Source organism: Athene cunicularia (assembly GCF_003259725.1).
Source record: "Athene cunicularia isolate RWA chromosome 4 unlocalized genomic scaffold, athCun1 chr4_part2, whole genome shotgun sequence".
In the NCBI taxonomy this organism is placed as follows: Eukaryota; Metazoa; Chordata; class Aves; order Strigiformes; family Strigidae; genus Athene; species Athene cunicularia.
Genome location: NW_020799099.1, coordinates 32,803,207 through 32,829,442, shown reverse-complemented (window position 1 = coordinate 32,829,442; position 26,236 = coordinate 32,803,207). Strand labels below are relative to the sequence as shown.

At 42.4% G+C, this 26,236-nt stretch overlaps 2 protein-coding genes and 1 long non-coding RNA gene across 6 annotated transcripts in view; 1 reads left to right on the top strand and 2 right to left on the bottom strand.

The window, feature by feature from the left end:
- The window catches only part of LOC113479585 (AF4/FMR2 family member 1-like), a 320,468-nt gene that overhangs the window by 277,901 nt on the left and 16,331 nt on the right, over positions 1–26,236 (bottom strand). The window lies entirely within an intron of this gene.
- Positions 987–24,186, top strand: KLHL8 (kelch like family member 8). Of its 4 annotated transcripts, XM_026847739.1 has the most exons (11): positions 988–1,114; positions 2,643–2,766; positions 8,595–8,908; positions 11,969–12,517; positions 15,107–15,293; positions 15,979–16,122; positions 17,478–17,589; positions 19,663–19,831; positions 20,380–20,539; positions 21,536–21,737; positions 22,158–24,185. In XM_026847739.1, the coding sequence occupies exons 3-11, from the start codon at positions 8,702–8,704 to the stop codon at positions 22,279–22,281; spliced, it is 1,854 nt and encodes a 617-aa protein (XP_026703540.1). In that variant the 5' UTR covers positions 988–1,114; positions 2,643–2,766; positions 8,595–8,701; the 3' UTR covers positions 22,282–24,185. The 4 variants fall into 4 exon arrangements, with proteins under 4 accessions (XP_026703541.1, XP_026703540.1, XP_026703542.1 ...); XM_026847740.1 differs by lacking the exon at positions 2,643–2,766 and having other exon boundaries at positions 987–1,114; positions 8,662–8,908; XM_026847741.1 differs by lacking the exons at positions 988–1,114; positions 2,643–2,766 and having other exon boundaries at positions 7,906–8,908; positions 12,197–12,517; positions 22,158–24,186.
- Positions 3,980–6,799, bottom strand: LOC113479589. The gene is made up of 3 exons (XR_003398308.1): positions 6,103–6,799; positions 5,117–5,120; positions 3,980–4,138 (listed from the first exon to the last, which is right to left on the bottom strand). It is a non-coding gene; the product is annotated as an uncharacterized LOC113479589 (long non-coding RNA).

The following is a 26,236-nucleotide window of genomic DNA, read 5'->3' as shown; positions in this document are numbered from 1 at the left end:
CGGGAGGGCTGCACCCCACTCCCGGGCCCTTCCCCCGCGGCAGCGCTCCGCCCCTCGGCCGGTGGGTTGCCCCTCCTGTGTTGTAACTCGCCCCCCTCCCCCCCCCTCCCCGCAGGTGTGAGGGGAAGCGGCCCCGCTTGCCTTGGCGCGCTCGGTCGGGATGGTTTCGCCTCCTCCCCGCAGCCTTCCGCATTCGTTCGTGACCCCGCGAACACCCCCGCCCGCCCGCCGCAGGGTAGGGCGGTCCGGACCCCGCTGCAGGCGCTTCTTCTCCCCCGGGCGGGAAACGGTAACGGGCCCGGCTCCCGCTCGTTGCTAACGGTTATTGCAGCCCCCGGCTTCGGAGACCCAAACCGAGCGTCGGTTTCTTGTAAATTAACCTCGAATTGATTAATTGGCAAATCACCCGCGGAAGAGCAGGCAAGTGTGGCACGCAGCCCGGGCTAGCTGTGCTCAGCATCCCAGGGCTGATGGTTTGGGAGGCACCCGTGGAGTTCTGCACTCACAGAGCTCTTCGTTACCACGATTCAAGCACGGAGACAAAAACACGCAAATAAACTGAGCTGGGAGTCCACACGTATCAAGATGCTGCATGTAAGTTGCTGCTGTGGAGACTGCAGCCCAAGAAACCAGTGCCCCAGGCAGCTTAGTATTGACATCTTGTAATGGATAACAAATTGAGTCACTTCAGTTACCCCAAACCAATTATTTGTTGGGTTAAAAGCCAGCAAGAAATTACGTGCTGCAAACAGGGAGAGCCTCAAGGGCTCCTAGGCTCTCCTTCCTTCTCAAATGAGAATTTCAGATGCCCTAACTCCACCAGCTCTTTATATTGCCTTCTTGTGTTTCCTTCCTGCTTTGATAGGTTCCACCTTCCCATGTCCACTCAAGCCGATTGCTTACTGGGAAGTTACCATTTAATCAAGGTTTTATCCAACCAGATAGAGCCCCCTAGTTCACAGAGCTGTGTTTTCTCCTTTGTCTAGTCATTCCTATGTATTTTGCAGTAGTAAAAGTTGCAAAACTGAAGAGATACCTGGCCTGTTGCAAAGGCTTCTGGAAATATCATCAAGAAACGGTTGACACGTGTGACTACAGAAAAGTACTACAGCAGGTAAAACAGCTCATCAAATGTTTACAGACTAAAACCATGGCAGGCCTGTCATGTCTGGCTTTGATTGCTTGTGATGAGATTAAGCTGAAAAAAGTTCAGCCACCTTTAAGCAATTGGGTCTGAGGTTTTCAAGTTAGTTTGGGCTGATTCTCCTATAATCTATGTGTGAACTCTCATGCCACCTTAAGAAGTGTGTCTGCTTTGTAACATGCTGAGATTGTACCTGTAGTTTCTGTACAGCATGTGATTAGCAGTGTACTCATGAGCTGGTTTATTTAATAAGTTGTTAGTGAGATGTCGGTAGCCTAGCATCCAGTTTTCTATATGGCTATTTGTAAAATCAAGTTTAATCAGTGTGGTCATGAGAGAACACAACCATTGTGTAATTGCTGCCAGTAATATGATGCAAGGCAGCACAGTAATGTGTTAGCCACTGTCTTAAGTTCTTCCTCAGCAGGCCTCACCAAACAGATTTTGTAATAATTTCTTGTATGAACAGCTGTAGCTTCTTCCATTGTGAAGACTTTTATCTTGTATTACGTCTGCCCCCTCACGATTTCAAACAGATTTTGAAGGAGCCTTACAGCTCTGGGACAAAAGGAAGATGCTGTTGCCTTATAGTTTGAGCCCTTTGACTTGTGGGTGTAGTGTGAGGCTGCAGCCTCAGTGAATCTTGACTCTAGATGAGAGAATATGGTGATGGTTGCCAGCTAAGGCGGAGAGCCCTGAGAGGATGGGGCTGATGGGTGTATGGGAAGAGGTTTGGCTGTAGCTCTGGGATGCTCTGGTGGATACTATGCCTTGAGCTACACATCTAGGATGAAGGGCAGCTGGCAAACGATTTAGAAATTATGTTGCTCTCTGGTAACAGTTCCCAGAAAGTGGACTAAACACTGCGGTGAAGACAAAACTACTGTTATTTTTAATCAGGTCCATCAGAGAAGACAATAGTGCCTCTTCTTGGTGAGGGCCTGTTCTGTGTTCTTAAAAATGTAAAGTTAAAATTTTTATTACATTATCAGTGCTTGATTCTCCCAAGAATTGTACTGATTTGCAGTGGTTTTTCTTTCGTGTTCTACTTTTTGGATATGCCCAAGGTTACCTTGCATAAATAAATCACTTCTTAAGTACACCTATATCTGCAAAGCAGAGTCCTTTGTTGTTTTGGGGCTTCTGATGGGTTTTGGTTGTTGTTCTGAAGCAAATCAAGCGTAGGTAAATCATGGAATACTTATTAGGTTGGTTGTTTTTGCTTATGCAAAATTGAACTAAATTGTCAGCCTGTCATCCCATAAAGCCTGAAAGACAGTTGGCCTTTCTGGTGTTTGATGGAAGCTGGGATTAAACCTCAGCAGAACTTTGTTGAGCATATTCATATATTGGAACAAATGAGCAGTGGAGAAGCTATCTCAAAAAAGGATTAAGGGATTGCTTGGCAGAACTACTTTCAAAAGGAGATTCATCTGACTCTGCTTTTCATGCTCTACAAAACACCTTTTCTGTCCTTTCTCTGTTGCATTTTTCCCAGAAAGAGCAATCCTCATTCACTGTTTGCGTGTCTACAGCATTGATGGGGTTTTGGTTATAGAAGCAGATGAAAGATGGTGCCAACTGTACCCATTGCACTGTTTCCTGAACTACTTGTGTGACAGGTAACACAAAACAATAATACATGTCAGTTTTTGCTACAAAGAACCCTTGAAATACTGAAAGGATCTAGAAATTTTATAGTAGTGTTGTCCAAGAAAATTTTTTATTCTACAAAAGCAAACTTGGTGTTTTTAAACAAGCTAAACCAGTTAGGTGTGTGGTTTCTGATTTTTTTTTTCCTGTTAAATTAACTTTCTGCTGAAAAATACAGTAGGCTTAGGCTTGTAAATTCAATGTGTAACTTGAACTTTCCCATGTTTACCAACCTTTCTGATTTGACCTAATTAGCATAAGCATCTGAGCCATTTTGCATGAGGTTTCCATAACTCCTTTGATGGAATTGGTGAATGGAGAAGGGAAGAGAACTGAGGTTTTTCTACACTATTTTGTCTGTCAGTTTTTTCACCCCTTTGTGCCTTCCTGGTGATACAGCTGTAACCTGACTGAACGGAGAACAGCTGCCTGTGCAGTCCCTGCCAAAGATGCTACTTGACTGCAGTTTGCACTGCAGCTGCCTCCTGCCCTTTCCACTTTCTGTCTCTTCCTTAGCTCTGCCAGCTGCCCTTTTTTTCAAATTTTTCTTAGTACAATGCAGGGCAACAGCTAGACTTGTTCTGTTAGCTAGGTTAAACTGGAGAAGAGTTTGTAACTGCATATGCTTATCTAATCTTGTGGTCAGCAGCACCCAGAGAGACTCATCAGGCTCTGTATTCGACAAGTAAGTTTTACCCAGCCACACATACAAACTTGTACATATTTATATGCATGAAGTCTGTTTGTAGTTGAGTCACTTTCAGAACCTCTCTGCTCATACAAACTTTGCATCTACAGAAGGCAAATTTCTCTTCCCCTTCAATGAAAAGACCCTTTTGTTTTCTGAGCGATCTGTTCTCTGCACAGATCATGCTGTGATTTTTTTGTTCGTCTTGTGGGTGGGTAACCAAAATTACAAACAGGGTAGTTGGTGAAACTTAACTTGCATCTTGATTATTCCTGGGCTTCTGTCTTCTTTTTTCCAACTTCAGTACCACTGCTCCTAAAGAATATTGGATTTATGACTATCACAATACCTCCCATCTGAACACTGCCTAGCTGCACTTATAGTGGGAGTCTGGGTTTTGTTTCTGTTTCGTATCACTGAAATATCTTCCTCCCTTCTGTCAGTGGAAAAATGAGGATGATCTCCTCTTTCTGGGGTACTGTCTCCCAAGGTACCTGATGGAGCGAGGAGGCTGTGTGCTCCAGCATCTAGGTTGGCTTTTTGGCCAGGATTCCTGGGACTTAACTTCATCACAGGAAAACAGAGTGACGTCCTGCCACTAATGTCATCCATTTCTTTTTTGCTTCAAAACTATTTGAGGTATTTTACCTCTACTGAGTGTGAGTACATGTGACTTGAGGAATTTTATGCTTAATTCAGTTCCAGATTCAGCTAGAATGTCTGAATCAAAATCGCTTCGCTTTAGCATGTTACTGTTGTCTGAGTTGCAGCAGATGTAAGATAACGTGCCTGTTCTTGTCCCATCCCTGCGTGCTTTTCTAAGTTTGAGGAGTTGAAGAATAGCTAGGAGGGGGTCCTTGGTCTTTTGCCTGAGGACCAGAACGCCAACTCAGGGGTCTGGAACAGTTGAGCTCTGGGAACTGCAGGCATCATCAATATTTCTAAATATTTAACTTGAACAAAGAAAATTGCTGACCTGCTCTCAACAAACAATGGTGAGCTATAAACAATGCGTGGTTTGTTTTTTTTATTCAGACAGTTATTTCTCCATGGAAAGTGTCAAGCAGCTGTCTACAAGGAATAACAGATGATCTTATGAATGAGGCACTTCCTTTAGCTTCCTTAGAGTCAGTCACTTTCTGTGATGGTCACTTACCCTCTTAGTGTACTCAAAATTCTAGACTCTACAGAGGCTGGATGACTTAATTGCCAAGATGAAAAGGGAACACATGTTACTGAGGTTCTGAATGACTGTGGTAGTGTTTTGCTCCAGAGAGGAAAGACTCCATGTGTAAGTCTGCAGTATTCACTTGGTACTAAACTAACCTCAAGTATGCTTGGATGTTATTGTTGCATTACTGCTGATTTAGGGAACAAATCTGTAAATGGTTCTTCTCTTTCAGTTTGTGGATTCTTAGTACATAGTTAACAGAGCATTGTGCCTGCTGACTTAAATGATTAGCCTGATTAGTCCTTCTAGCTAGTGGTTCTTAAAGCAGTGAACTTCTGTGTAATTGAAGATATGAAATTGCTCTTTTCATATGCTATCCCTTTAAGGCCATGAAATGACAAAACTATTTACCCTTCCACTTGAAGCTGGAAGGAGGAGTAGGTGTGGAGTTAAAATATACTGAACTTCATGACTTCTACATGACCTTCAGATTTCCAGAGTTTAATATCTTGATTGAAGCACTACTAAAACTCATTTCTGTTCTGTTTAAAATCTGAGAGCAGTAAAGGCCTGTAGCTAAGCATTCAGATCAGCCCAAACCAGTATTTTCTGCAAAGGAAATATTTGTTCTCTCCTTCTGTCTGGGTCGTGATAGATTCTATCACACATTTCAATACATTGTCTTAATATTGCGGTTTACATCTCTTTGTGTTTAGTAGTGCACTGTGTTGATAAGACTGGCTCTCTGCAGAAGTATGGTAGTGGCTCTTTACACACCTTAAACTCCAATTGTGAAAATACCTTGATTTTTCAAATAGATTATATAATTCATAATTCATAATTCTCAAGCCAGATACAGTTAACAGCTAACTGCATATATACAGTGACCTGACCCTCCGTCCTTCAAACTTAGCATTACGGCTGTCTTATGGCTACAGCTGGTACTTTCCAGAGTAGATTATCATTTGTTTGAGGACTCAAACTGTGAGATACTGTATTTAAAACAAGTGGAGGATTTGTGGGTAGATATCTTAAAAAGATTTGGATGATCAAGTATCACAGAAGCAAAACGCCTCTGAACTGGTGACTTGGGGGAAGAATAAAAATCTCATCTAAGATATTATCGTCTGTCACAGAGTCTCATCAAAATGAAACTGAAGTGTGTCAGACTATCACTAGTTGAATATTTCCTTAAGGTTATATTAAACATGTTAATTTTTAACATGTTGCAGACACTTTTTACCAGAGGAGCAGTAACTGACTTGCTCTCATGTTCCCATGTACTTATTTTATATTGCCATACTGGGAGCTCCCTCCTACATGGCTGTGTGCCTCACTAATGGCCTTCATCTCCTCTGGTATGATTTCTAGCTTCTTCCCCTGCAATACCAAGTGTGTATGTACTAAATATATAAATTCAGATATGTGGTCAACTTCTTTTCTTACAGGTGAGAACTCAGAGCATCTCCAAGAGCTTTCATTTGATAGAAGCATCAGATATGGATGAAGATCATTACTTAAAATCCATTATGTTTGGCTTTTGTGTTATTGCTCGGTTAATTAAAAATATTGAAAAGAAAAAGTCACCCTGACAGCACTGATTTATCATAAGACTCATGGGTTTTATGTTCATGTTTACAGTGACATACCCAGAATAGGTAAAATGTATGCCATCAGCCTTTTTCACAGTGAGACACATAAGAGTTTTGGAAAGTATATGTGCAGTTGCAGTTAAAGCACAAGGATAAAAGTAGCATATATGCCAGATGGAAAAACCTTATGACTTGGGAGCTGCGAACTATCATTCAGTAGTCAGTGGCAGTTCTGTCTGAAAGCAGCATTTCTAATTGGCTGTAGAAATACTGTTAGGTGTGAATAGCTAGGGAGCGGTGAAGTTGAGCGTGTCGGTTAAGGACCAAAATAAGCAAGAGTTCCCTAGAAGTGTAGGCTAAAGTTGCTATATCTCACCTCTGAATGAATAATACATGATGCTTTTCAAAATCATTGTACAGCATTTCAACTTCTCTCTTTATTCTTTTGCTTGTCTTATGTTCCCTTTTGTAACTTCAGTAGGTTGCCTCCAAAGCTCTGTGTTAGCTTCATAGCTCAGTGGAGTAGTGACTTCTTCAAAAGGGCACGTTAATCAAAGTAGAGGTGGTCAGTATGAGTAGTGGAGGATTAATTTGAAGTTAAAAGAATGAAAATATTGAGATATTTCCACCTAATGAACTAGAAAAACAGTATAGTAATTTGTCGAATCTGGCGTAATAGAAGTTAAGTTTTCAGCAGAAAAAGGTATTCCTTGCTATAAACTATACAAAGATCCTGTGATCCATAATATCTTTGAGCTAGTTTGTGGTTTTGAAAGAAGTAAGATCATTCTCTTAGATACCTTTTAAAGGAAGAATACTTGGCTTGCTTACAGCACCATTAATGAATATTCTAGTCATGTCTGATCTTGCCTTAACCTGCCTGACCCAGTGCAGCCAACAGCCTTGTCACCAAACAGGATGTGGAGCTGGCAACAACCCTGTGACCTACAGCAGAAATGAGTATGATGATTGCTTCGGGTCACTTCCTGCTCTTTCTCTGGTACCAATGCATGAGGAGTTGCATGGACGCTTTCAAAACATCCAAGAAGAAAACTGGTTCTGCTCCCAGACATGTAACTTAGGGATTACTGTAGAAGAATTTTTTGTTACTTCAGTCAGTCCACTTCCTCCAACACCAGGGTCCATGAGCAGAAATCACTGAGCTACAGCAATCAGCTCTTAGTGTAGAATGAATGCATAATAAATTAACCAGAAAACATGAAAACCAAAGCTAGCCAGCATCAGAGAAGAACGTGCTAATAAATATGCTCTCCAGAGACTTTGTCTAAACCTTTACAAATCCATTTGCTTCCCTTGCCAGAATCTAACAGAACTCTTTCTTGTAAGCTGAATCAGTAATCATGCTTTCAAATGGTATTTCATTTTTTCTTGTGGACTTCATTAATCTTCCACAAAGCATGCAGATGCACACACAGCCTAAATCTCTCTGAGTTGGCTTTCATGGCTTTTAGACACACAGAGATGAAACTTAAATACCGAACTGGAAAAAAGTTTGCTCTTCCCCTACTGTTTAACTTTTTTTGCAAATAAAACGCTGGACTTCAAGCTTAACCTAACTGAAACTCACAGTAGCAGGAAGAGTAAAATATTAGAGTGACAGAAGCAGAAAAAGCCTTCTCCCCGTTGTCTGTGGTGTCAGTATAGCTAAGATTCCTTTAGCCCAAACTGTGTAAATCTTAGACACCTTAAATATTTTGAGCTAAGCTGCGTAAACAGTCTAAAATAAAAATTAGCAAGAGCATCAAACTTTTGCATAACACTTGTGCTTTAGGTAATCAATCTATTGGATTAATAAAGTTGCTATTGTGTAAATCAGTCATAAGGTTGCTGAGTGTAAATTCCTGTTCTCTAATTCTGTAGGAGGTTTTTATATTTTGCTTACATTTGCATAAATGCACAACACACTTAAGGATTGTTTTAGCTTTTGAAGAGTCCTAGGAAAACTGAGTAAAAAGTACATACAAAATACCTGCCGGGGTCAGCTTAATAGTCTGTGGCAGCAGTGATGAGAGATGCTATTTAGGGACCACAGCAGCACAGCTGTTTGTGGGCTGTGTCCTTTCTGTTCCTCTGCCATCCATGGCAACGAGAGCAGGAATGGTGAAAGATACAGCCTTGCCTTTTTCTTTTGGGCAACAAGTTCACAAACAATGGCTTTTCCTAAACATACCTGCATAGGATTATTGGCTGTGGGTCTTTTTCCACCCTTTCTCCAAGTAAGATTATAGGTAGTACTTCTAACATGTAATCAAAGTGTTAGGTACTAGCAGTACCTAATGTCTCATTTGGGTTTTTTTGTCGTTGTTTTTTTTTTTTTTTAAACAGGAAGGTGAACAGAACTTCACTGCTTTTTAGGACTTGACTCCTGATGGGCAGGATTTTCTCTTGGCAGGAGTTTTTGAAGATTCACGCAGCGAAGGAAGAAACAGCCAATGGCGTCAGAATCCATGGTCCCAGAGCAGGCAAAACAACATCTCATAAAGGGAAAAAGGCGGCAGCAGCAGCAGCAAACTAGGTCTTCCAACAGTGACGGTGAAGAAGATGTCTTTGTATTTGAAGCAAATGAGGCATGGAAGGATTTTCACCGCTCTCTTCTTCACTTCTTTGAAGCTGGAGAGCTCTGTGACGTTACACTGAAGGTGATACTGTCACACATCCACTGCATTTAACAGTCTGAGATTAAGCTACAAATACATGTGCTGGGAGTGGCTATGAATTTGGGCAGGGGTATGGAAGCCATAGAATAGCTGTTGGATCTAAGGCATTGCTAGATATGCTTGTGGTTTTTTTTCTTATTTAGGAAGTTTACAACAGAAATGTAAACACTTAAGTTAGTGGCAGTCTAAGAGAGCAAGTGCCTGATTTTGACCTCACCCGACTTGTCTCTGAGCAAGTTCCCACAGTTGATCGATATATCATTGCGCAGTTTCAGCTCCTTGTAGCCTCTTTTGTTCTCACACACTTTCATCCCCAATTTTAATTTACTTTTGCATTCTGTGTTGCTCTGCTAGATATTTCCTAGCAAACAGGAACATATCTGGAACAAATCTAACTTCCAACATTCTCAAAGAATGAAAAAACCACAAACCTAAAACAACAACCCAGACAATTATGTTTTACAGCTAATCAAAGAATAAAGGAGGATGAAACTACTTTTGTGACTTGGATAGCATTGCTTTAATGCATTCTTTGTTACTTAGCTGCATATTACTTATATTCTGATCACAGTAAATTTATATCCAGCATCTGTAACTGGTTTCCAGCACCTACAAGTATTAGGTGTTGCTTAGCTAGGCAACTTAGTAGTGTGAGTTATTTAAGAAAAGGAGATGAATCATATCTCCTATACCAAGAACAAATGATGGATGCCTTTAAGAGAAATTGTTTGCCTGCCAGTTTTACTCTTAGGAAAATCCTTGACAGATGTGTGTCCCTGGCGTCCCTCTGGTAGGCATCTCATCTTCTAAAACTGGGAGACAGTGGAAATCTCCAAGAGGAAGAGGGGTTCTCTCCCTTCCACCCCAGTGCACAACAGAAGTAGAACAAGCAAAAACATTTCTGTTAGAGAACTCATTAACAACCCTCCTCTTCCTTTTTCCTGACCTCAGCCTCACCTTTCTCCCTTTCCACTCACCCTTGCCAAAAAGGCAGAAAGTCTTGTTTTATAAACACAGTTAAACATATTCTCCTGCTAGGGAAACCTGCCTTGGCAAATACACTTACTGTGGCTGCAGTTTAACTTGCCCTAAGTTAGGCTTGGTATTAATGTTCATTTGTATTATTTGTGTGGAGCTACTTTGGTAATCTAAGAATATTAGATTGCACGACTGGGCTTCCAGCCCTCAGGTAGAGAGTGTCATCTATGGAGCAACATACCATAAGGCTTCCTAAATCACTGATTTTCAAGGAACTGGTAACTATATCTTGAAGTAGGGTTTTCTGGAGGGCTTGATTTTTCTTTCTGTAGTGTTCAGGCATTTCTCATGTTTTAAGAATAACTACATCTCTACTGAGTGACCTCTGATAGTGAGCAACTGAGGCACTGCTGTTGTCAGAGCAAGTATTGATTTAACTTCTGGCTCTTAAAATATGGTAGTTCATAACTGGAGGGGAATTCTGATTTTTAAATACCAGGAACATGCTACATCTTTAAAATGAAGCAGATCTGGTCAGAAGAGTGAAAGCACTTAATTCAAAAGAAAAGTCTGATTAGAGAGCATGGGATGATGGGCAGAATAAAAAGCTCTGGAGGTGAGAATGGCCTCGGAGCTTTCCCTGATACAGCAGACCAGCTGGTAGCATGTTTTTGCATTAGTTGGAGTGCCAACACTGTAACAGTGATCATCTGTGGGAGCACACGGAGACTTCCTCTGCTCCAAGGAGTTAACATCTGGAATTCCACCTCCTGTACTGCTGCTGTCATATACAAACAGCTCCCTGTTAGGAGATGGAGAGTGGCCGGTGCATACCAGCTGCTTTTCTCCTGCTGGTTTGGTTTTTGTTCATTTGGTAGGTCTATGAACTGTTCCTTCTGGAGTGATCTTGTTAACTCACGCTGAACCATTCATCTTTTTGTTTTGTTTAATCTGCATACTCCTGCATGGGTGTTTGCTTTCTGTACTCAAGTTACTGCTCACCAGGCAGGTTACACTGGTGTCAATAATGCACACTTCTAAAAAGGGTAGAACAACTGTGTATTGAATCAGAGCTAAAAAAAATTCCAAAGTATCCTTTATAATTTAACATCCTTTTTTTCTTTTTAACTTGCAAGACAGCTCACTGTAACACCACCTGAAAATGAACATGTAATTCGAGTCTGTTGGGGAAACTGGTTGCTTAACATGGCCATCCCATTATGTTAGTGCAGGCTGCAGAGTGACAAAGGCTGCAAAAAAGCACTCCTGTAACACAATTAAGTAGTGGATTTACTTAATTTACATTTACCTTCCAATGTCATGGAATTCTAGAATTTTGTAAGTGAAAAGCTTGTTTTGCACTTTCTGATCAGAATTTTGAACAATACCTTGTCTTAATGGGGAACACACTATCTCTTGTGGCTAACAGCTTCTAAAAGTCTTGAAGTGATTGATAACTTTTAATAATCCCTGTAACAGCTGTTATTACTGTGGTTTTACATGAATTTGCTTCTAAAACAGCATTCTCAATTCCTCAATAGTTGTAAAAGTCCAGAGGTTTTAATTCAGTAGTCTAAAAAACATCACTTTATAATTTTCCCCCCCAAGTATCTGAATGCACATAAACCAGACAAGTGCCTAGCAGTCTCCTCCTGTCTCCATGATGCATCTAGAAGGTTCCTAAGGATGATTCATTTTAAAAATAGAATGAGGCTCTTAAAGAAATGCAAGTTCAGTGGATCAGTGCTTCCTTGTGTTATGTATGCCCTATGTTGTGTTAGGTATGTATGTTATGTATGCCCTATGTTGTGTTATGTATGCCTTCCTTGTGTTATGTATGCCCTATGCTGGCATACAAGTTACAGCTCAGATCTGCTTAGAATAATGTTGATCTAATATCAAAAGCACAGGGAAATGGAGTTAATTTGTTTGAACAAAATATAGTAGCTCAATGCATATCGAGTTCAGAATTCTTATTTCAGCTTAACTGAATTCCTTCCATAGCTGAAACTTACATTCCAGTAAAAGTTTGGGGTTTTTTTTTTTGTTTGTTTGTTTTTTCAGGTTGGTTCAAAGCTTATCTCCTGCCACAAGCTGGTGCTAGCTTGTGTTATACCTTACTTCAGAGCCATGTTTCTTTCAGAAATGGCTGAAGCCAAGCAGACGTTGATCGAGATCAGGGACTTTGATGGCGATGCAATAGAAGACCTAGTGAAGTTTGTGTACTCCTCCCGGCTTACTCTGACGGTGGATAACGTCCAGCCTCTCTTGTATGCTGCTTGCATTCTTCAGGTGGAACTGGTAGCCAAGGCGTGCTGTGAATACATGAAGCTGCACTTCCATCCCTCCAACTGCCTGGCAGTCAGGGCGTTTGCTGAGAGTCACAACCGCATCGACTTGATGGACATGGCTGATCAGTACGCTTGTGAACATTTTACAGAAGTGGTGGAGTGCGAAGACTTCGTGAGCATGTCACCACAGCACCTCCATAAACTCCTGTCCTCCAGCAACCTGAACATTGAAAATGAAAAGCAAGTTTACAACGCTGCTATCAAGTGGCTGCTAGCCAATCCACAGCACCATGCTTCGTGGCTGGATGAAATACTTGCGCAGGTAGGGTGGACCGAGGTGCCGGGTGCCTGTGTCATCCCTGGTTTAGTTGTATAATCAACTTAGTACGTAGGCAGATCTCAAGATGAAGAACATGCTTAGCAGTTGGTGCCTCATCTTGGCATTCACAGTTGTGAGTTGACAGTGGAAGCAGGTTAGATCTCTGGAATATATTAGGAAAAAGTCATATCCTCCAGTTTCTGTAGAGAGAAGAGTACTCTATGCTCATGGCTGGGGGGTGGGAAGCCAACAGAAAGCCGCACCTGTGTTAGAGTAGAAACTTCTTCAATTTGCACACAGTGGAGAGCAGAAAGCCATTACTTGGTTTGATACTACTACAGCCTGAAACACTCACTTCCCTTCCTAGTAAGCAGTTGTATCTAAGAAAGGAGAGCAAAGCTGCTGAAGAGGTTTTTGACATGGCTAGGAAAGTAAAACTGTAACAGAGATGTGTCACATCAATTTGTGCTACTTCTAGAATGTTCCATGTATTTAATTAACAAAGGACATTAACAACTAACAAAAATGTGTTAGACCTACAAGCAGGCTAGGAAATGCACACTAGACCCTTTAATGCTCACTAGGCTGGCACTGCTGATTACCTGTAGGATCTGAAAGGATTTTGCATTTTAATTGTCTAGGCTTCATACGAGTCCACTGCTTCTGAAAGAAACATGTACAGGTATAAAAAGGTCACTCAGCTGAACCTAATTAAACACCCTTCAGACCTCTTCCCATCAAAGCTTTAGGTACTTCAGTTATCCAAGCTCCGTATGTGCTGCTTATGGGAGTTTAAAATCCAGTATTTGAGTCAGGTCTGGAGAACCTCTGCTGGGGAGGAGGGGGGGTACGTGCCATGCTCTGCAAAACGTCCTGTGTTTCTTAGCAGGTAGGATCAACTGTGCTGTTTCAGTTGTCACTGACGTGGAATATTTTGCATTTGACAGAATTGCTAATATTGGCATCATGTGAGTTACAAGAGGCCCACTAACGTGCTGCTGTCATTGTCTTCATGCATCATTTTTCACATTTCTGGTAGAAGATCACAACTGTTTATTAACTGTTTTCCAAAAACCTTCAGTTTGATCTAGACTAGTATGAGGTTTTTGGTACACACGCCACCCCCCCCCTTCTTTAGTACGCTACAATTAAATTTACAGGCAATATAATTTGAGATTTTTCTTTTTTTTAAAAAGATTGATTTTTATTGTTCAGTTATGCTAGCAGATGAGATTAACTGCTTTATTCTGTTCATGGAAACCAGACTCTAGAACAAAGCAATGAAGAAGTAAACCCCTTCCTGTAAATATGGGTTATTTGCCAGAGTATATGGAGCCTTTACTGCTAGCAGAAAATGTGACTGGGCTTCTGGACAATTATTATCCACATCCTAATCAGCCTTACGGGTTTCGTTGTTACAGCGAGGTTCTGAATTGGTCAGCCTTGAGTTCTTACCACATCGCAAACCTCATGAATGTTAGGAGGGCTATGGTGGTGCTTTTAACCAGACTAAAATAAGCCGGGACAAAGTAAAGGAAGAAGGGGGACTGAAAGCAAGTGGGTAAGGAAGAAGCAGTAGAGACACTTGCTTACTTGAAGACACGGACACTTGTCAGCCATAGAACAGCACCATCCTGCTGCTCTGAGAAGAACTGGAGATACTGGACTTCCTCACCATTGCTGCTGAGCTGACTGGGAGCCGCATCCAAACCCCAGGATGTCAGATGGTGGTTTAGCTTCAGTTCCCCCCTGCTAACACCTGTCTCACCTTTGCAGCTGATTGTACTTCATGTTCCTCACTGTTTCTCTTACAAGGACAAAAGAAAGGTTTGCTGAAATGAATGACCATGGGGAGGAGGGGAGGAGGATATTTCAAGGCAGCCTTGGAGAGGCTGACCTTATTTTGGATCTGTCCTGCCACTGGGGATTGCTCTGGGCAGTGACCACCTCAAGCCTTGCCCAGAAAGAGCCTTCTGCTCCTCAGCCTGGTCACCAGCTCTTCTGGGGAACCACAGGAAGGACTTGGGGAAGGAAACTATTAGCTCTCAACTTTTTTTTCTAAATCCTGTAGTCTTGTCAAGTCCGCAGTAGAGAAAGGTATTACTGCGCTTGCAATACCTCCTGAATAGACACTTAGTTCATGCTGACAGCGTTTCCTTTTTGAGTTGCCACCCAAAGAAAATGAACCATTATAGCAAAAGCCCTCTTATGCTGGCATAGCAATGAGGTGAAAATTCATACCCTCAGGAGACTAACCTGACATGGTCTGTCCTGGTGAAGTCACCAATGCTGCCTGCATCATGCCAGGTAGATGCAGTTGCAGTACAGGCAGTGGCACTTCTCCTTCCTCTGCTCAGCCTGGGCCAAGGGACAGTTCTCCACTGCTGCTTAAATGCAAATGGTTGTAGCAAACGTTTGACACTAAAAAGAACTGTTTGTATCACTGTTGTTCTGGAAAAAAAAAAAAAAGCCGCTCTTTTTAGTGAAGAGCGCGTGGCTGGCAGCTGGCTCAGACGCTGCCATCTGTAACGCGTGCGTCACTGCAAACGGTGAGACCCAGCCAGTTACTCCAACTCTGTTCATTTCTGTCAGGTACGTCTGCCTCTCTTGCCCATTTGTTTCCTTATGGGTGTTGTGGCAAAGGAAGAGATTGTCAAGCAGAATCTAAAATGTAGGGATTTGCTGGATGAAGCAAGAAACTACCACCTTCACCTGAGCAGCAGGGCAGTGCCAGACTTTGAGTACTCCATTCGCACAACACCAAGGAAGCAGACTGCTGGTAATTAAATGTGTGTCTGATTATCCCGTAGGGAGTGGTGTGGAGAAAAGGCAGCACATCTGTGCAGGGTTCCATAGCTTGGTATAAATGGTTGTTAATGACGTCACGCAAAATTGTGAAAGCCATTTTGTACCTCTCGGGTAATTAGGGAATGTGATGTGCTGCATTTTCCTAGCAGAACTTTAGCAGCCATTTTCTTTCTTTAAGGCATTATTTGCTTGTCCTGATGGGCTGCATCTGTATTAAAGCTAGAACTGTTAAGTATATTATGACCAGGCAGTATGCTCAAAGCTATACCAAAACCAGCGGACACTTACCTTTTGGTGTGAGAAGGTTGAGCTAACTTTTAAACTCTTTGGCAAACCTACACCAAGAGTGATGAATATTAGACTGCAAATACCAATCTTTACATTGCTACAATTAACAATCTGTTTATCTCCCTGAGCAAAATCACGAAAACTGTATTTAGAATATGCACTGGTTTTGCAAGAGCACAGGTATTGAATTGCTATAGCAGCATGCCAAGCAAAGGCCAAAATCCAGCATCCAATTATGCAGGGCAGTGACTGTGCCCCTTGAAGCAAAATACAACCTCCTGAACTACGTAATTTTCAGTTCACTCTGCTATACAACTCTGGCCCCTGTCTTCTTGCTAGTTTTCTGGAAACTTGTTTTTCTTCTTCAGGTGTGCTGTTCTGTGTTGGTGGTAGAGGTGGATCAGGTGACCCGTTTCGCAGCATTGAATGTTACTCTATCAGTAAGAACAGCTGGTTCTTCGGCCCTGAAATGAACAGCAGGAGAAGGCACGTGGGTGTGATCTCTGTGGGAGGTTAGTAACCCTGTTCAAGCAACCCTATTCAAAAGCCACTTGTTTGCTCCTTTTGCTAGAATCAGTACTTTTACTAAATAAATCTGCCTTGCAATGGCTGAACTGTTGGGCATTCTTCAGTTTAGTAAAAGCTTCCCCATGGGGTTCTTGATTCTGAAAGAATCTGAGACTGCACTTACTGGAAAAATGTTACTGTGAACGGAGAGAGTTGGGGTTGTTCAGCCTGGAGAAGAGAATGCTCCAGGGAGATCTTATTGCAGCCTCCCAGTACTGAAAGGGGACTTATAAGAAAGATGGGGACAAACCTTTTAGTAGGGCCTGTTGCACTAGGACAAGGGTTAATGGTTTTAAACTAAGAGAGGATAGATCCAGACTAGATAAAAGGAAGAAATTTTTTTACAGTGAGGGTGGGGAATCACTGGCACAGGTGGCCCAGAGAGGTGGTAGATGCTCCCTCCCTGGAAGGGTTCAAGGCCAGGTTGGATGGGGCTCTGAGCAACCTGATCTAGTTGAAGATGTCCCTGCTTGTTGCAAGGGTGTTGGAACTAGATGACCTTTCAGGTCCCTTCCAACCCAAACCATCCTATGATTCTTTGAACTGTTAATAGGTGATGTCATTTCTCTTTAATCAATTTGTAATAAATGGCTATACACAGCAGAGTCACACAGAACTTGTTAGTACTCTTACTAGCTCCCTTCATACTTAAATCCATACAGGCAAGTCACTAAGGCCATACTTCTTCCAGGATGTGTCTCCATCTTCTGAAACCAGATCCATGCAGTCCAGAGCATGGATGCATGCTCTGCAAAATATCTGCAACACTATGTAACTTTTTAACTTCTTTAATTGGAAGACAGAATTTACAACTTGTTAGATAATTAAGTTTGCTGTTGGAATTCTTAAAGACAAGCAAATAATCAGGACTGTATGGATATACTACATTTTCCTGTGATTTTAACATTACTTAGGAAAGCTTAGCACCCACAGTACAACTTCCCCTTCTTCACGGTAGCCCCTGTGTTGCTACAGCAGAACGGAGATATTTTTTTTCCCCCCGTAGAAGATTCAGAGTAACCGATATAAATGTTCTAAACTGATCTGACCTTCAGTACTCAAATTATGGGAAGATTTATTTTGTCTGTATATCTCAAGCTTTGTATAAAAGCCCCCGTTAGAACAGATCTCTGGTTGAGTACTGCGTATAAAAATGTAACGTCTGTACTTAGTAAAATCCTGATACTGAAAACATTTGAAAACGTTAACCTCTATTTGAGCTTTTTGTCTCCACATACCTAAATGAAAACTGAAATGTTGCCAAGCAGTCTCTGTATCGAAAGAGGTGTGTGTGTTTCAGGTAAAGTCTATGCAGTAGGTGGACATGATGGAAATGAACACTTAGGAAGCATGGAAGTATTTGATCCCCTCACAAACAAATGGATGATGAAGGCATCAATGAACACGAAGAGGTATGTGTCCTGTGATCCAAAATTCAAGTCTTAAGTCTGTGATACATCCTTTCTTGCTGATGCTGAAATACATCATGTTTGTCCTGCCTCTATTTTGGGTTCCAAACTGTGGTATCTTTAGGATCTTTTTTTTCCTATTTTGATTCTTTATGCTATTAAACACCTTTATTTACTAGCTGTTAAAGCAAACACAAATCTGCATCACATACTTGCGTACATCACATATTTGCACAAACATAAAGTTGTGCATAACACACTACAGGTATTTCCCGGTGCCAAACTGCATCATCCCTCTCTCCAGGGAGAGGTCCTGACTGGGAACGTGGGTTATGTTTACATTTTGGCTTTCTTTTGTACTCTTCTATCCTTTTCTTCTTTTCTTTTTTTTTTGGGGGGGGGGGCGCTGGCTTCTGAGCAGAGAGATCTTCTGACTCCAGCCATACTTACATTCTGACAGTCAGGGCCTTTCTGCTATGCCCAATAAAGAACTTGAAACTGATTAACTGGCTCTGTGGGGTTTTTGTTCTTTTTAAGAATGAGCAAGATAAATGCCAGCAGAACAGGCACAGTGAAATATTTCATGCCCAGGAAACGAATAGCTGCTAATGTTTTTGCCACAAAAGGCCAGAAGCACTAAAATGCTGAAAGTCAGACTAAGAACGTTTCTTGCCTTCTGACATTTAAGATTCTTTTAAGGAGCTACTGGACTGCGAGATTTGTAATTTTTTGTTTCTAATGTCATTAAATCAACCTCCTTAATTCTACATTCTGTTTTTTAATTTGTTGTAATGTTTAATTTGCATTGTGTACAAGTAGGAGAAAAATACTGAGCGTGGCAAAGTCCTAAAGCTATTTGTAGCTGTGACCTAATCAAAGTAGAAGACTCAAGCTCCTAGAACACAGCTTCTTGCTCTTCTTCCTCCCCCCTGCCACCACCTCAGGGCATACTCTCTGCAAACATCAGCCCTAGCTAATTTCTGTGGCACTTCTTATGCAGTGCCTTGGTAAATGAAAGGGCCGCTGTGGCTGTGCCTTGGCTACACTCCACTCCTCCTATTCATGGAGGTGATGTCAGGTTACTTAGTTGAGAAAAAACTGCCATCACTGACGGTTATATGTCAAGGCAATTTAAGATAAGCCCAGAATATTGCAACAAAAGATTGTGCCTCCCTTGCTCCTGCCTAAGCATCTTCCAACCTGTCCTCTGTGTAGTGAGACAAGAATTTTCTCAGTGAAATGGTAAATCACCCGTCTTGCTGGTTCAAGGGAAAACTTAATGCTTACATTCCAGAACACACTTTTCCTGTTGTAGTACTGATGGTACTCTCCTTATCAGTAGACTCAGCAGAAAAAAAAAAATCTGACAACTATTTTACCACAGACTTAATAGAAAATAACAGAATGGAAGAAATTGCATTTAATTCTTGCTAGAGTTCAGTCATCTACCATCCAGCACAGGTTTGCCTTCTAATATGTATTAAAATAATTCCCAAATTGTAGCAGCAGCTACACCAACAAAGATAAAGCCAGGAGGTTTTGGTTCTCCATCAGACTCAATAAAACAAGACAGGAGGTGTAAAATTCAGTACCAAGATAGCAAAATCAAACAATTTAATATATCCAACCATGTAAGTAGAGGACTTGGGCCTTAGGTGATATTCAGTCAAAACAGCATTCCATGACACCCTGGGTTTGTTTGTTTTTTTTTTTTTTTAAAAAAAACCCAAACAGGAGTTTGTCTCTCTGCAGCCTTAAAATATTCTGGCTGCAACGCTCCTGTTTGTGGATCACACAATAACACAGAGGTGCCTGGGAGAGCTGAGGTGAAGTTAAGGTCAAACTAGAACCCCTGTAATGGGAGGCTGCAAACATACCAAAGACTTTCAGGCTAAAGCTGCAAGACTGACACAGGTGTGCAGAGGCCAGCCACAGTCCCTGGTCATTATTTATTATCAACTTCACTTTCAAAATGGTCATTACTTTTTTCCCCCCATAGTTTGAAACGGGTGCCAGTCAGGTAACATTGTACTTGATGTATTTTTCCCATTCCCTTTTGCACTGTGGTTTTCTTAGGAGAGGAATCGCTCTCGCCTCCCTTGGTGGCCCCATTTATGCGATAGGAGGTTTAGATGACAACACTTGCTTCAGTGATGTGGAAAGATACGACATTGATTCTGACCGATGGAGTGCAGTCGCCCCAATGATCACTCCCAGGGGAGGAGTTGGCTCCGTAGCCCTTGTGGTAAGTGACTGTTTCCTCCCAAGTCTGGGGGCAGAACACAAGATTTTAAGCAAAATGCAGCTGGTGGGTCTGAGCACCTCCAGTCATCAAACTCCTATGTAACTGGGCAAAAGGTGAGGCTATTTCAGATAAGGCACATCTCAAATTGAACTGCACTCCCTGTTTCAACAGTGTTTGAGGGACTGGGAGCAAGTACCAGGACCCTTCTAACAACGTCAGACTAATGCTTCAGGTCTTGTTCGGGAGACTGTGGTTTTCATGGTTACTCTGTTTAAAGGTACTGAAGGCATCTGCACTTTATTTCCCATTGCTATGTATGCTCTGCAAAATATCTGCAACGCTATGTAACTTTTTCACTTCTTTAATTGGAAGACAAAATTTACAACTTGTTAGATAATTAAGTCTGCTGTTGGAATTCTTAAAGAAAAGTAAATAATCAGGACTGTATGGATATACCATGTTTTCCTGTGATTTTAACATTACTTAGGAAAAGCTGAGCATATACAAATAGATTGCAAACAATCTTTCTTGATACAACTGTTTTCCAGAACCACGTTTATGCTGTGGGTGGCAATGATGGTGTAGCATCTCTTTCCAGCGTGGAAAAATATGATCCCCACTTGGATAAGTGGATAGAAGTAAAAGAGATGGGCCAGCGAAGAGCTGGCAATGGTGTCAGCGAGCTCCACGGCTGCCTGTACGTTGTTGGTGAGTAGGGCTGTGGCATTTTGCAGTGCTGCTTCTGCCAAGTGCTGGCATTTGGAAAAGGCCATTGTTGCTAGAGGAACTGGGGAACAGATAGACCTGACCTGTACTTTGTGTTCTCGGGCAGGAGAAGCAAGCAAGCACAACCAGGCCACGCTTAAACAAAGGTCTGTGAGCAAGGAGATAAAAAGCTGTGCCTAACCCACATTTCCGAAGGGCTACACTGTTCAGGACAATGTGTCTATACAGAAAATCCTCTCAAGGTTCACTTATCTCATGATTCATTTCAGGAAAATGATTCTCAAGTTCACAGACTTTTAAAGCACTCTAGTTCTATTTGGAGTGTAGACAACAGCAGCTTTTTCACACAGTTATTCCACTGCCTGTTGTCCTAGGCCTGTCTTGTTCTGCTCTACTTTGCACTTGCTTTCCTGAGGGATGAAGATGCCAGGTAGATACGCTGCAGTGAGAGGTGCAAACCTTTGCCTTGTGTATTATCCTGAGTGATTGAAAAAGTTTTGAGTAAAATGTTCCTCTGACATCTGCCCCAGCAAGGGGGATGCATCACTGAAATCCTACTTGAGGATTTTTTTCCTAGTCAAGTATTCAGTAATGCTGTAATTTGAAAACACCACAAGAGTGTGTTTTGCTTAAGCCAAAACTAAGTTCAGGACCATCCTTTTACTGGTCTTAGTTATTTTCTATTCTAAATGAGGAGCTGTTTCATTTTAACTATGTGTAAGATGAATTCAAGGTGAAAATAATAGAAATACCTCTCCTTGCAACTCAACTAGAAGAAAACTGTCACTCTTGGTGATGCCTATACAGTGACAGGAGGGAGAGCTGTCAGATTCATTTTTAGGAGCTTATAAAATTCATGTCAAGAAACAGAGCTGGATGCTGGCTCACTGAATGCTGGGAACAGCCTGATAACGTCAATCCTGGATATCACCAGCGCTGGAAGTGGCTAAAAACTGATAATGTGATGACTTTTTGCAGGTGGCTTTGATGACAACTCTCCACTGAGCTCGGTGGAGCGGTTTGACCCACGTAGTAACAAATGGGAATATGTGGCAGAGCTTACAACTCCGAGGGGTGGCGTTGGCATAGCGACACTGATGGGGAAAATTTTTGCAGTTGGAGGTCATAATGGCAACACGTACCTGAATACAGTGGAAGCGTTTGATCCCATAGTGAATAGGTAATTTAAAATTTGTTGTTTAGCTTAATATGACAGTGAAACCTGTCTATATGAAAACACAACACGATAGAAATAACATGCAACAGGTTGTTTCCTGGTAATAATTGAGTAATATCCATAGCTAACGATGCAAGAGTGCTGCTAATGCCATTAGGTTATTCTTGTAAATATTTGAGCACCTCCTCCTCTCCATCCCTTGTCCTCTTCTCTTTGTTCAGTAAGAATCTACATTCTTCTAGTTGTTTCAGTCTGATTTTGCACTAAATTTACCAGAGAAATAATAATGAAATAGCGGGATGTGGTTTTGTGCAGAGTAAATAGCTAAGCTCTATAACACAATTTCAGACACAGAAAAGAGATAATTTCAAGTTGCTCAGGAAGGACAGGAACTTACTTTTCTTCCCCTCTGCCACTGTCTAGGTGGGAACTCGTGGGCTCTGTGTCACACTGCCGAGCCGGGGCAGGCGTGGCCGTGTGCTCCTGCCTCAGCAGCCAGATCCGGGATGTGGGCCAAGGATCCAGCAATGTTGTTGACTGCATGTGAGCTCTGCTGCCTCCTCCAAATTCCAGAGGAATGACAGTAGGGACACAGCTTTTAAATGCTGCATTTTATATGGTAGGTTAAGAAATAAAACCAATACATTTTCTCTGTGAAAATGTTACCTTCTGCAACTGTAAAGCTTTTGGTGGCTTTCTATCAACAGTGATACAGAAAAGCCTGTGAAGACATGGAATAAAAGTGTCACTCACAGGTAAAAACCTGCCAAAAGCTGCAATCATCCCATTTTTGAAAAAGTTGTAATTTCAGAATTGTGAGGCAGCTGTTGCAGGGACTTGTTTCTGAACTATAAACCAGGCATGGTGTAAGGAGAGAGAGTAGCAGCTAGTGCTGCTGAGCCTTACCCCACAGCCCTGCTACATGTTTTCTGGAGGACTTGAGTGCCATTTAATATAACTTATTTTCAGGAATATAGTTTTAAACATTTCCTAATTGTACAAGAAGCTTTGTAACACAAAGCATCTCAAGTTTAGAAGGTAACGACATCCCTGTTGCACCCTAAGATAACTGGAGCAGAGAAGTTGACTGCCCGCCTCCCAGGGGACTGCTGGCAGCAGTGGAAACTGCAGGTACTCAGTCTGAAACCTGTCTTTCAATGGATTTTCTCAAACTAATACACTAGTTAGAAAGCTGAAAATTATTCCTGATCTGAGTTTAGCCACTGGAGTACTGGAACTCTCAAGTCTTCAATAATATCTGTAGTAACTAGAGGCAAGTTTCTGTGAGAGGTCGTTCCTGAAGTAACCTGTGTAGTTTATCTTACTTCAGGATGATAGTGTATGAAAATGTAGGCTTCAGCGGTGAAATCACCATTTCAATACAATGTGAAAACACATCATAAAAGTTGCAGTATTCTGTAAAGACCTTTAAATGCAACTCTGAGATGGCAGATGCAGTTTCAGTATCCAGCAGCAACTCTGTGGTAATTCTAGAGGTATTGGCTCTTTTAAGATAGTTAAGCCAGGAAGATGTAGCCTCAAAAGGAGGTAGATAACTTCAGGCTTACATAAATAAAAGAGAATCAGCAACAAAAAGGAGTGGAAATAAACCAGTACTTACATCAAAAAACTGAAAGAGGAACTGCACACGTGCTGTGTACAAAGGCTCCTTGTTATGCAGACAGAAACCCTGAATTCCAAGCAAAGTTTAGCTGGGGAGACTGAAAGTTCCTGTTCCTGTTCCTGCACCCCCCTCAACAGACCAACTGACAATCCTTTGTGACCAAAAATCCTTTGTTACCAGGTTGTTCCAAGTGACCAGGGAGAGCAGCAAACTTCTGTGTTCAGTAGCAGGCAAGAGGCAGGACAGTGGAGCATCAGGCCCTGTCGTGTTTTGCTGTTGAGTTACCATCATGCAGCTTTTCTGTTTCAAATGGCTCTGGTAGTGCCCAGGGACAAAGCGAAAGGTACTGTAAATAATGCAATGTTGCAATAAAACATTTGTACTTCAAAGCACCTTGTTTATAGTGTGACTGGTGTGCGCTGTGGTGGGGAAATGTTACAGCATCCAGTATTCTTTGGCATCTGCAGAGCGTGGTTCTCGCCAGGAAGCCTTGGTCAGCAGGGAAAATCCTGTGTTACAGCCACGAGCTGCCACCCTTCTACCCCCTGTGAGGATGTGGTCAGCCTTGATCTGGCTAGGAGGGGTGAAAGGAAGAGTGCAGGTTCCCTCTCTGGAACCAAACAGGTTCTTCTATGGATGTCCTGGCTAACAAGGAAACTTAAGGGGAAAAAAAAAAAAAAAAGGCAAGTTTTCCACTAAGTGCCACTGATCGTGGCAACAAGCAGCCTGGCAGCGTTGCTTGTCAGCTGATCCATTTCTCCTCTTGCTGGGAAAGCACTGGCACCCATGGGTGCAGCCCAGATCTGGCAATCACCTTCCAGGCACCGAGGGGAGACGCGTGCATTCAGCAGGGAAATAGCTCCATTACTGATCTTGCATGGCACCAGAACTACAAATATTTTGTGCAGAACTTGTTAGAAATGTTATTGCTGGAAATGTGACAATGGTGTTGAAGTATCAAACCCGAGAAGTATAGGATTGCTGTGGCAACAATATAATGCCTGACCTGCGTCTAAAGCTGTTGTGATTTAAGGCCAGAAAACTCGTTTTTCTTCTAGCATTCACAACAAGATCACGGTGAGGCAGAAGTTACACTGCCCTCCCCAGGCTGAGGGAGCAGAGCCACCCGTCCTGGTTCCCCGTGCTGAGGCAGCCCTGCAGCAGCAGCAGGCCCCAACTCCCACCACCTCTTCTCATTTAAAACTAAACTCAGGATTTGCAACGGCAAAGCCTTTAAACGTTCAGGGTCATGAAAGCACTGCGTCTAAATGGGATGCATGTCTGATGCCAAATGTGGAATTGTTACTGCTTCTGTTGATGTTTTTCCTGCATCTAAAAGCCTTGACATCACCCATAAAAAAATCAAAACCCCAATTATGTCTATTAGTACATCCTTTAACCACAAAGAAAAAAGTCATTTTGGAAGAATCAAGTGTGTTCACAGCCACTCACCTCAAAGTTTCCAGCCTGCTGATCTTAACCATGTCCTGGGCTTCCGGGAGGAGCAGGACCAGGCTCTGGACCGCTGCTGACCAGCCCCCTCTGGGCCCCGCAGCCACCCTCGCACACGACGCTGCTCCTCACCCCTGGGCTTGGGCCGCGGCCTCCCAATTCCTCCCAAACCATTCCCCTGCCAAGGGCAGCGCTCCCTCTGCTGTGCCACCCACAGCCGTGTTTGCCTTCGGGAGATTTTAGTCTGAGCTCTTTTATGTATGGAAGATCAATACAAAGACATTTCCCTGTAATTTTATTATATTAAAACAGTAATTTCCAGATTTTATTTTTTTCAGGACTTGCCATATCACCATGATGATGCAAGGACCTTGCATGTATAACTTTGTACCTATTTTTTAAAATTACGTCCTTTCAAAATAACCTTAAATTCATACCTTATTATTTACATCCAAAGGGGATGGTGAGAATTTGGTTATACTTTCACAGCTTTGAATGCTTTTTAATATTGCTCTTCCCCAAAGGCATCTCATTCCTAATAGAGCTATCCTTGCAGCAGAACTGTTTGGATTAGACATCCTGCTGTTCAGATGCGGACAGAACTTTAGAAGGTGATGCGCGTACTACTTGCGTATTTTAAAATGTAAATAAAATACATGCCTGCACTCTCGGTCCCATCAGAAAGACTACATACTTCCCTCCTGTTTGAACACTGGTGAAGAAAAAATGCTTTCACTGAAATGTCCGCCTGCAGGGGGGGATGCAGCCCTGCAAATCACCGAGCTTTGCAGAGGGCTCTGCGCACACCGTGAACCAACAAGCGCTGCAGGGAAACAGGAGGTAAGGCTGATCCCAGCCGGGTGCTGGAGGGATCCTCTGTCTGTCTCCAAGATCTTCTTTTGGATGCGATGGGACCTGGGGGCAGTTACTCCAGTGACAGTGTTGTTCACCCTTGTAGTATGCACGCACGTAGGGCAGAATGAACACATCAAAAGCAAGTAACATCTGCTCGTGATTTGGTAAGACGCTTTGTTTTTTAGAGAGCAGTGGGAATAAAAGCACAATTGCCACCAGCATAACTGGCAGCAGATCCTGAAACCAACACTGGAGCTAAACAGCCTCTTTCTCTAAGCTCACTCCGACTGCATCCAGGTGCAGAGATGCAGACAGCTCAGCAGTGATAGGGCTATCTAAGCCCCAAGGAATTTTATGAGATCGCTTTGCTGCTCGGAAGTTTTATGTGCACTTACCAAAAAGCAAGCTGCCTTCCTGCGCCCTGACTGCACGACCTCAGTTCTATGCCTTACCTCCACCTGCAACAGCATCGCCCTTCCAGGGAGCTGGAAATAAGATGCCTGAGAAAATTCCCATCAACAGGCAAAACCACCTACAAACAACAGACACTGAGGAATGAGGTGGGGCAAGC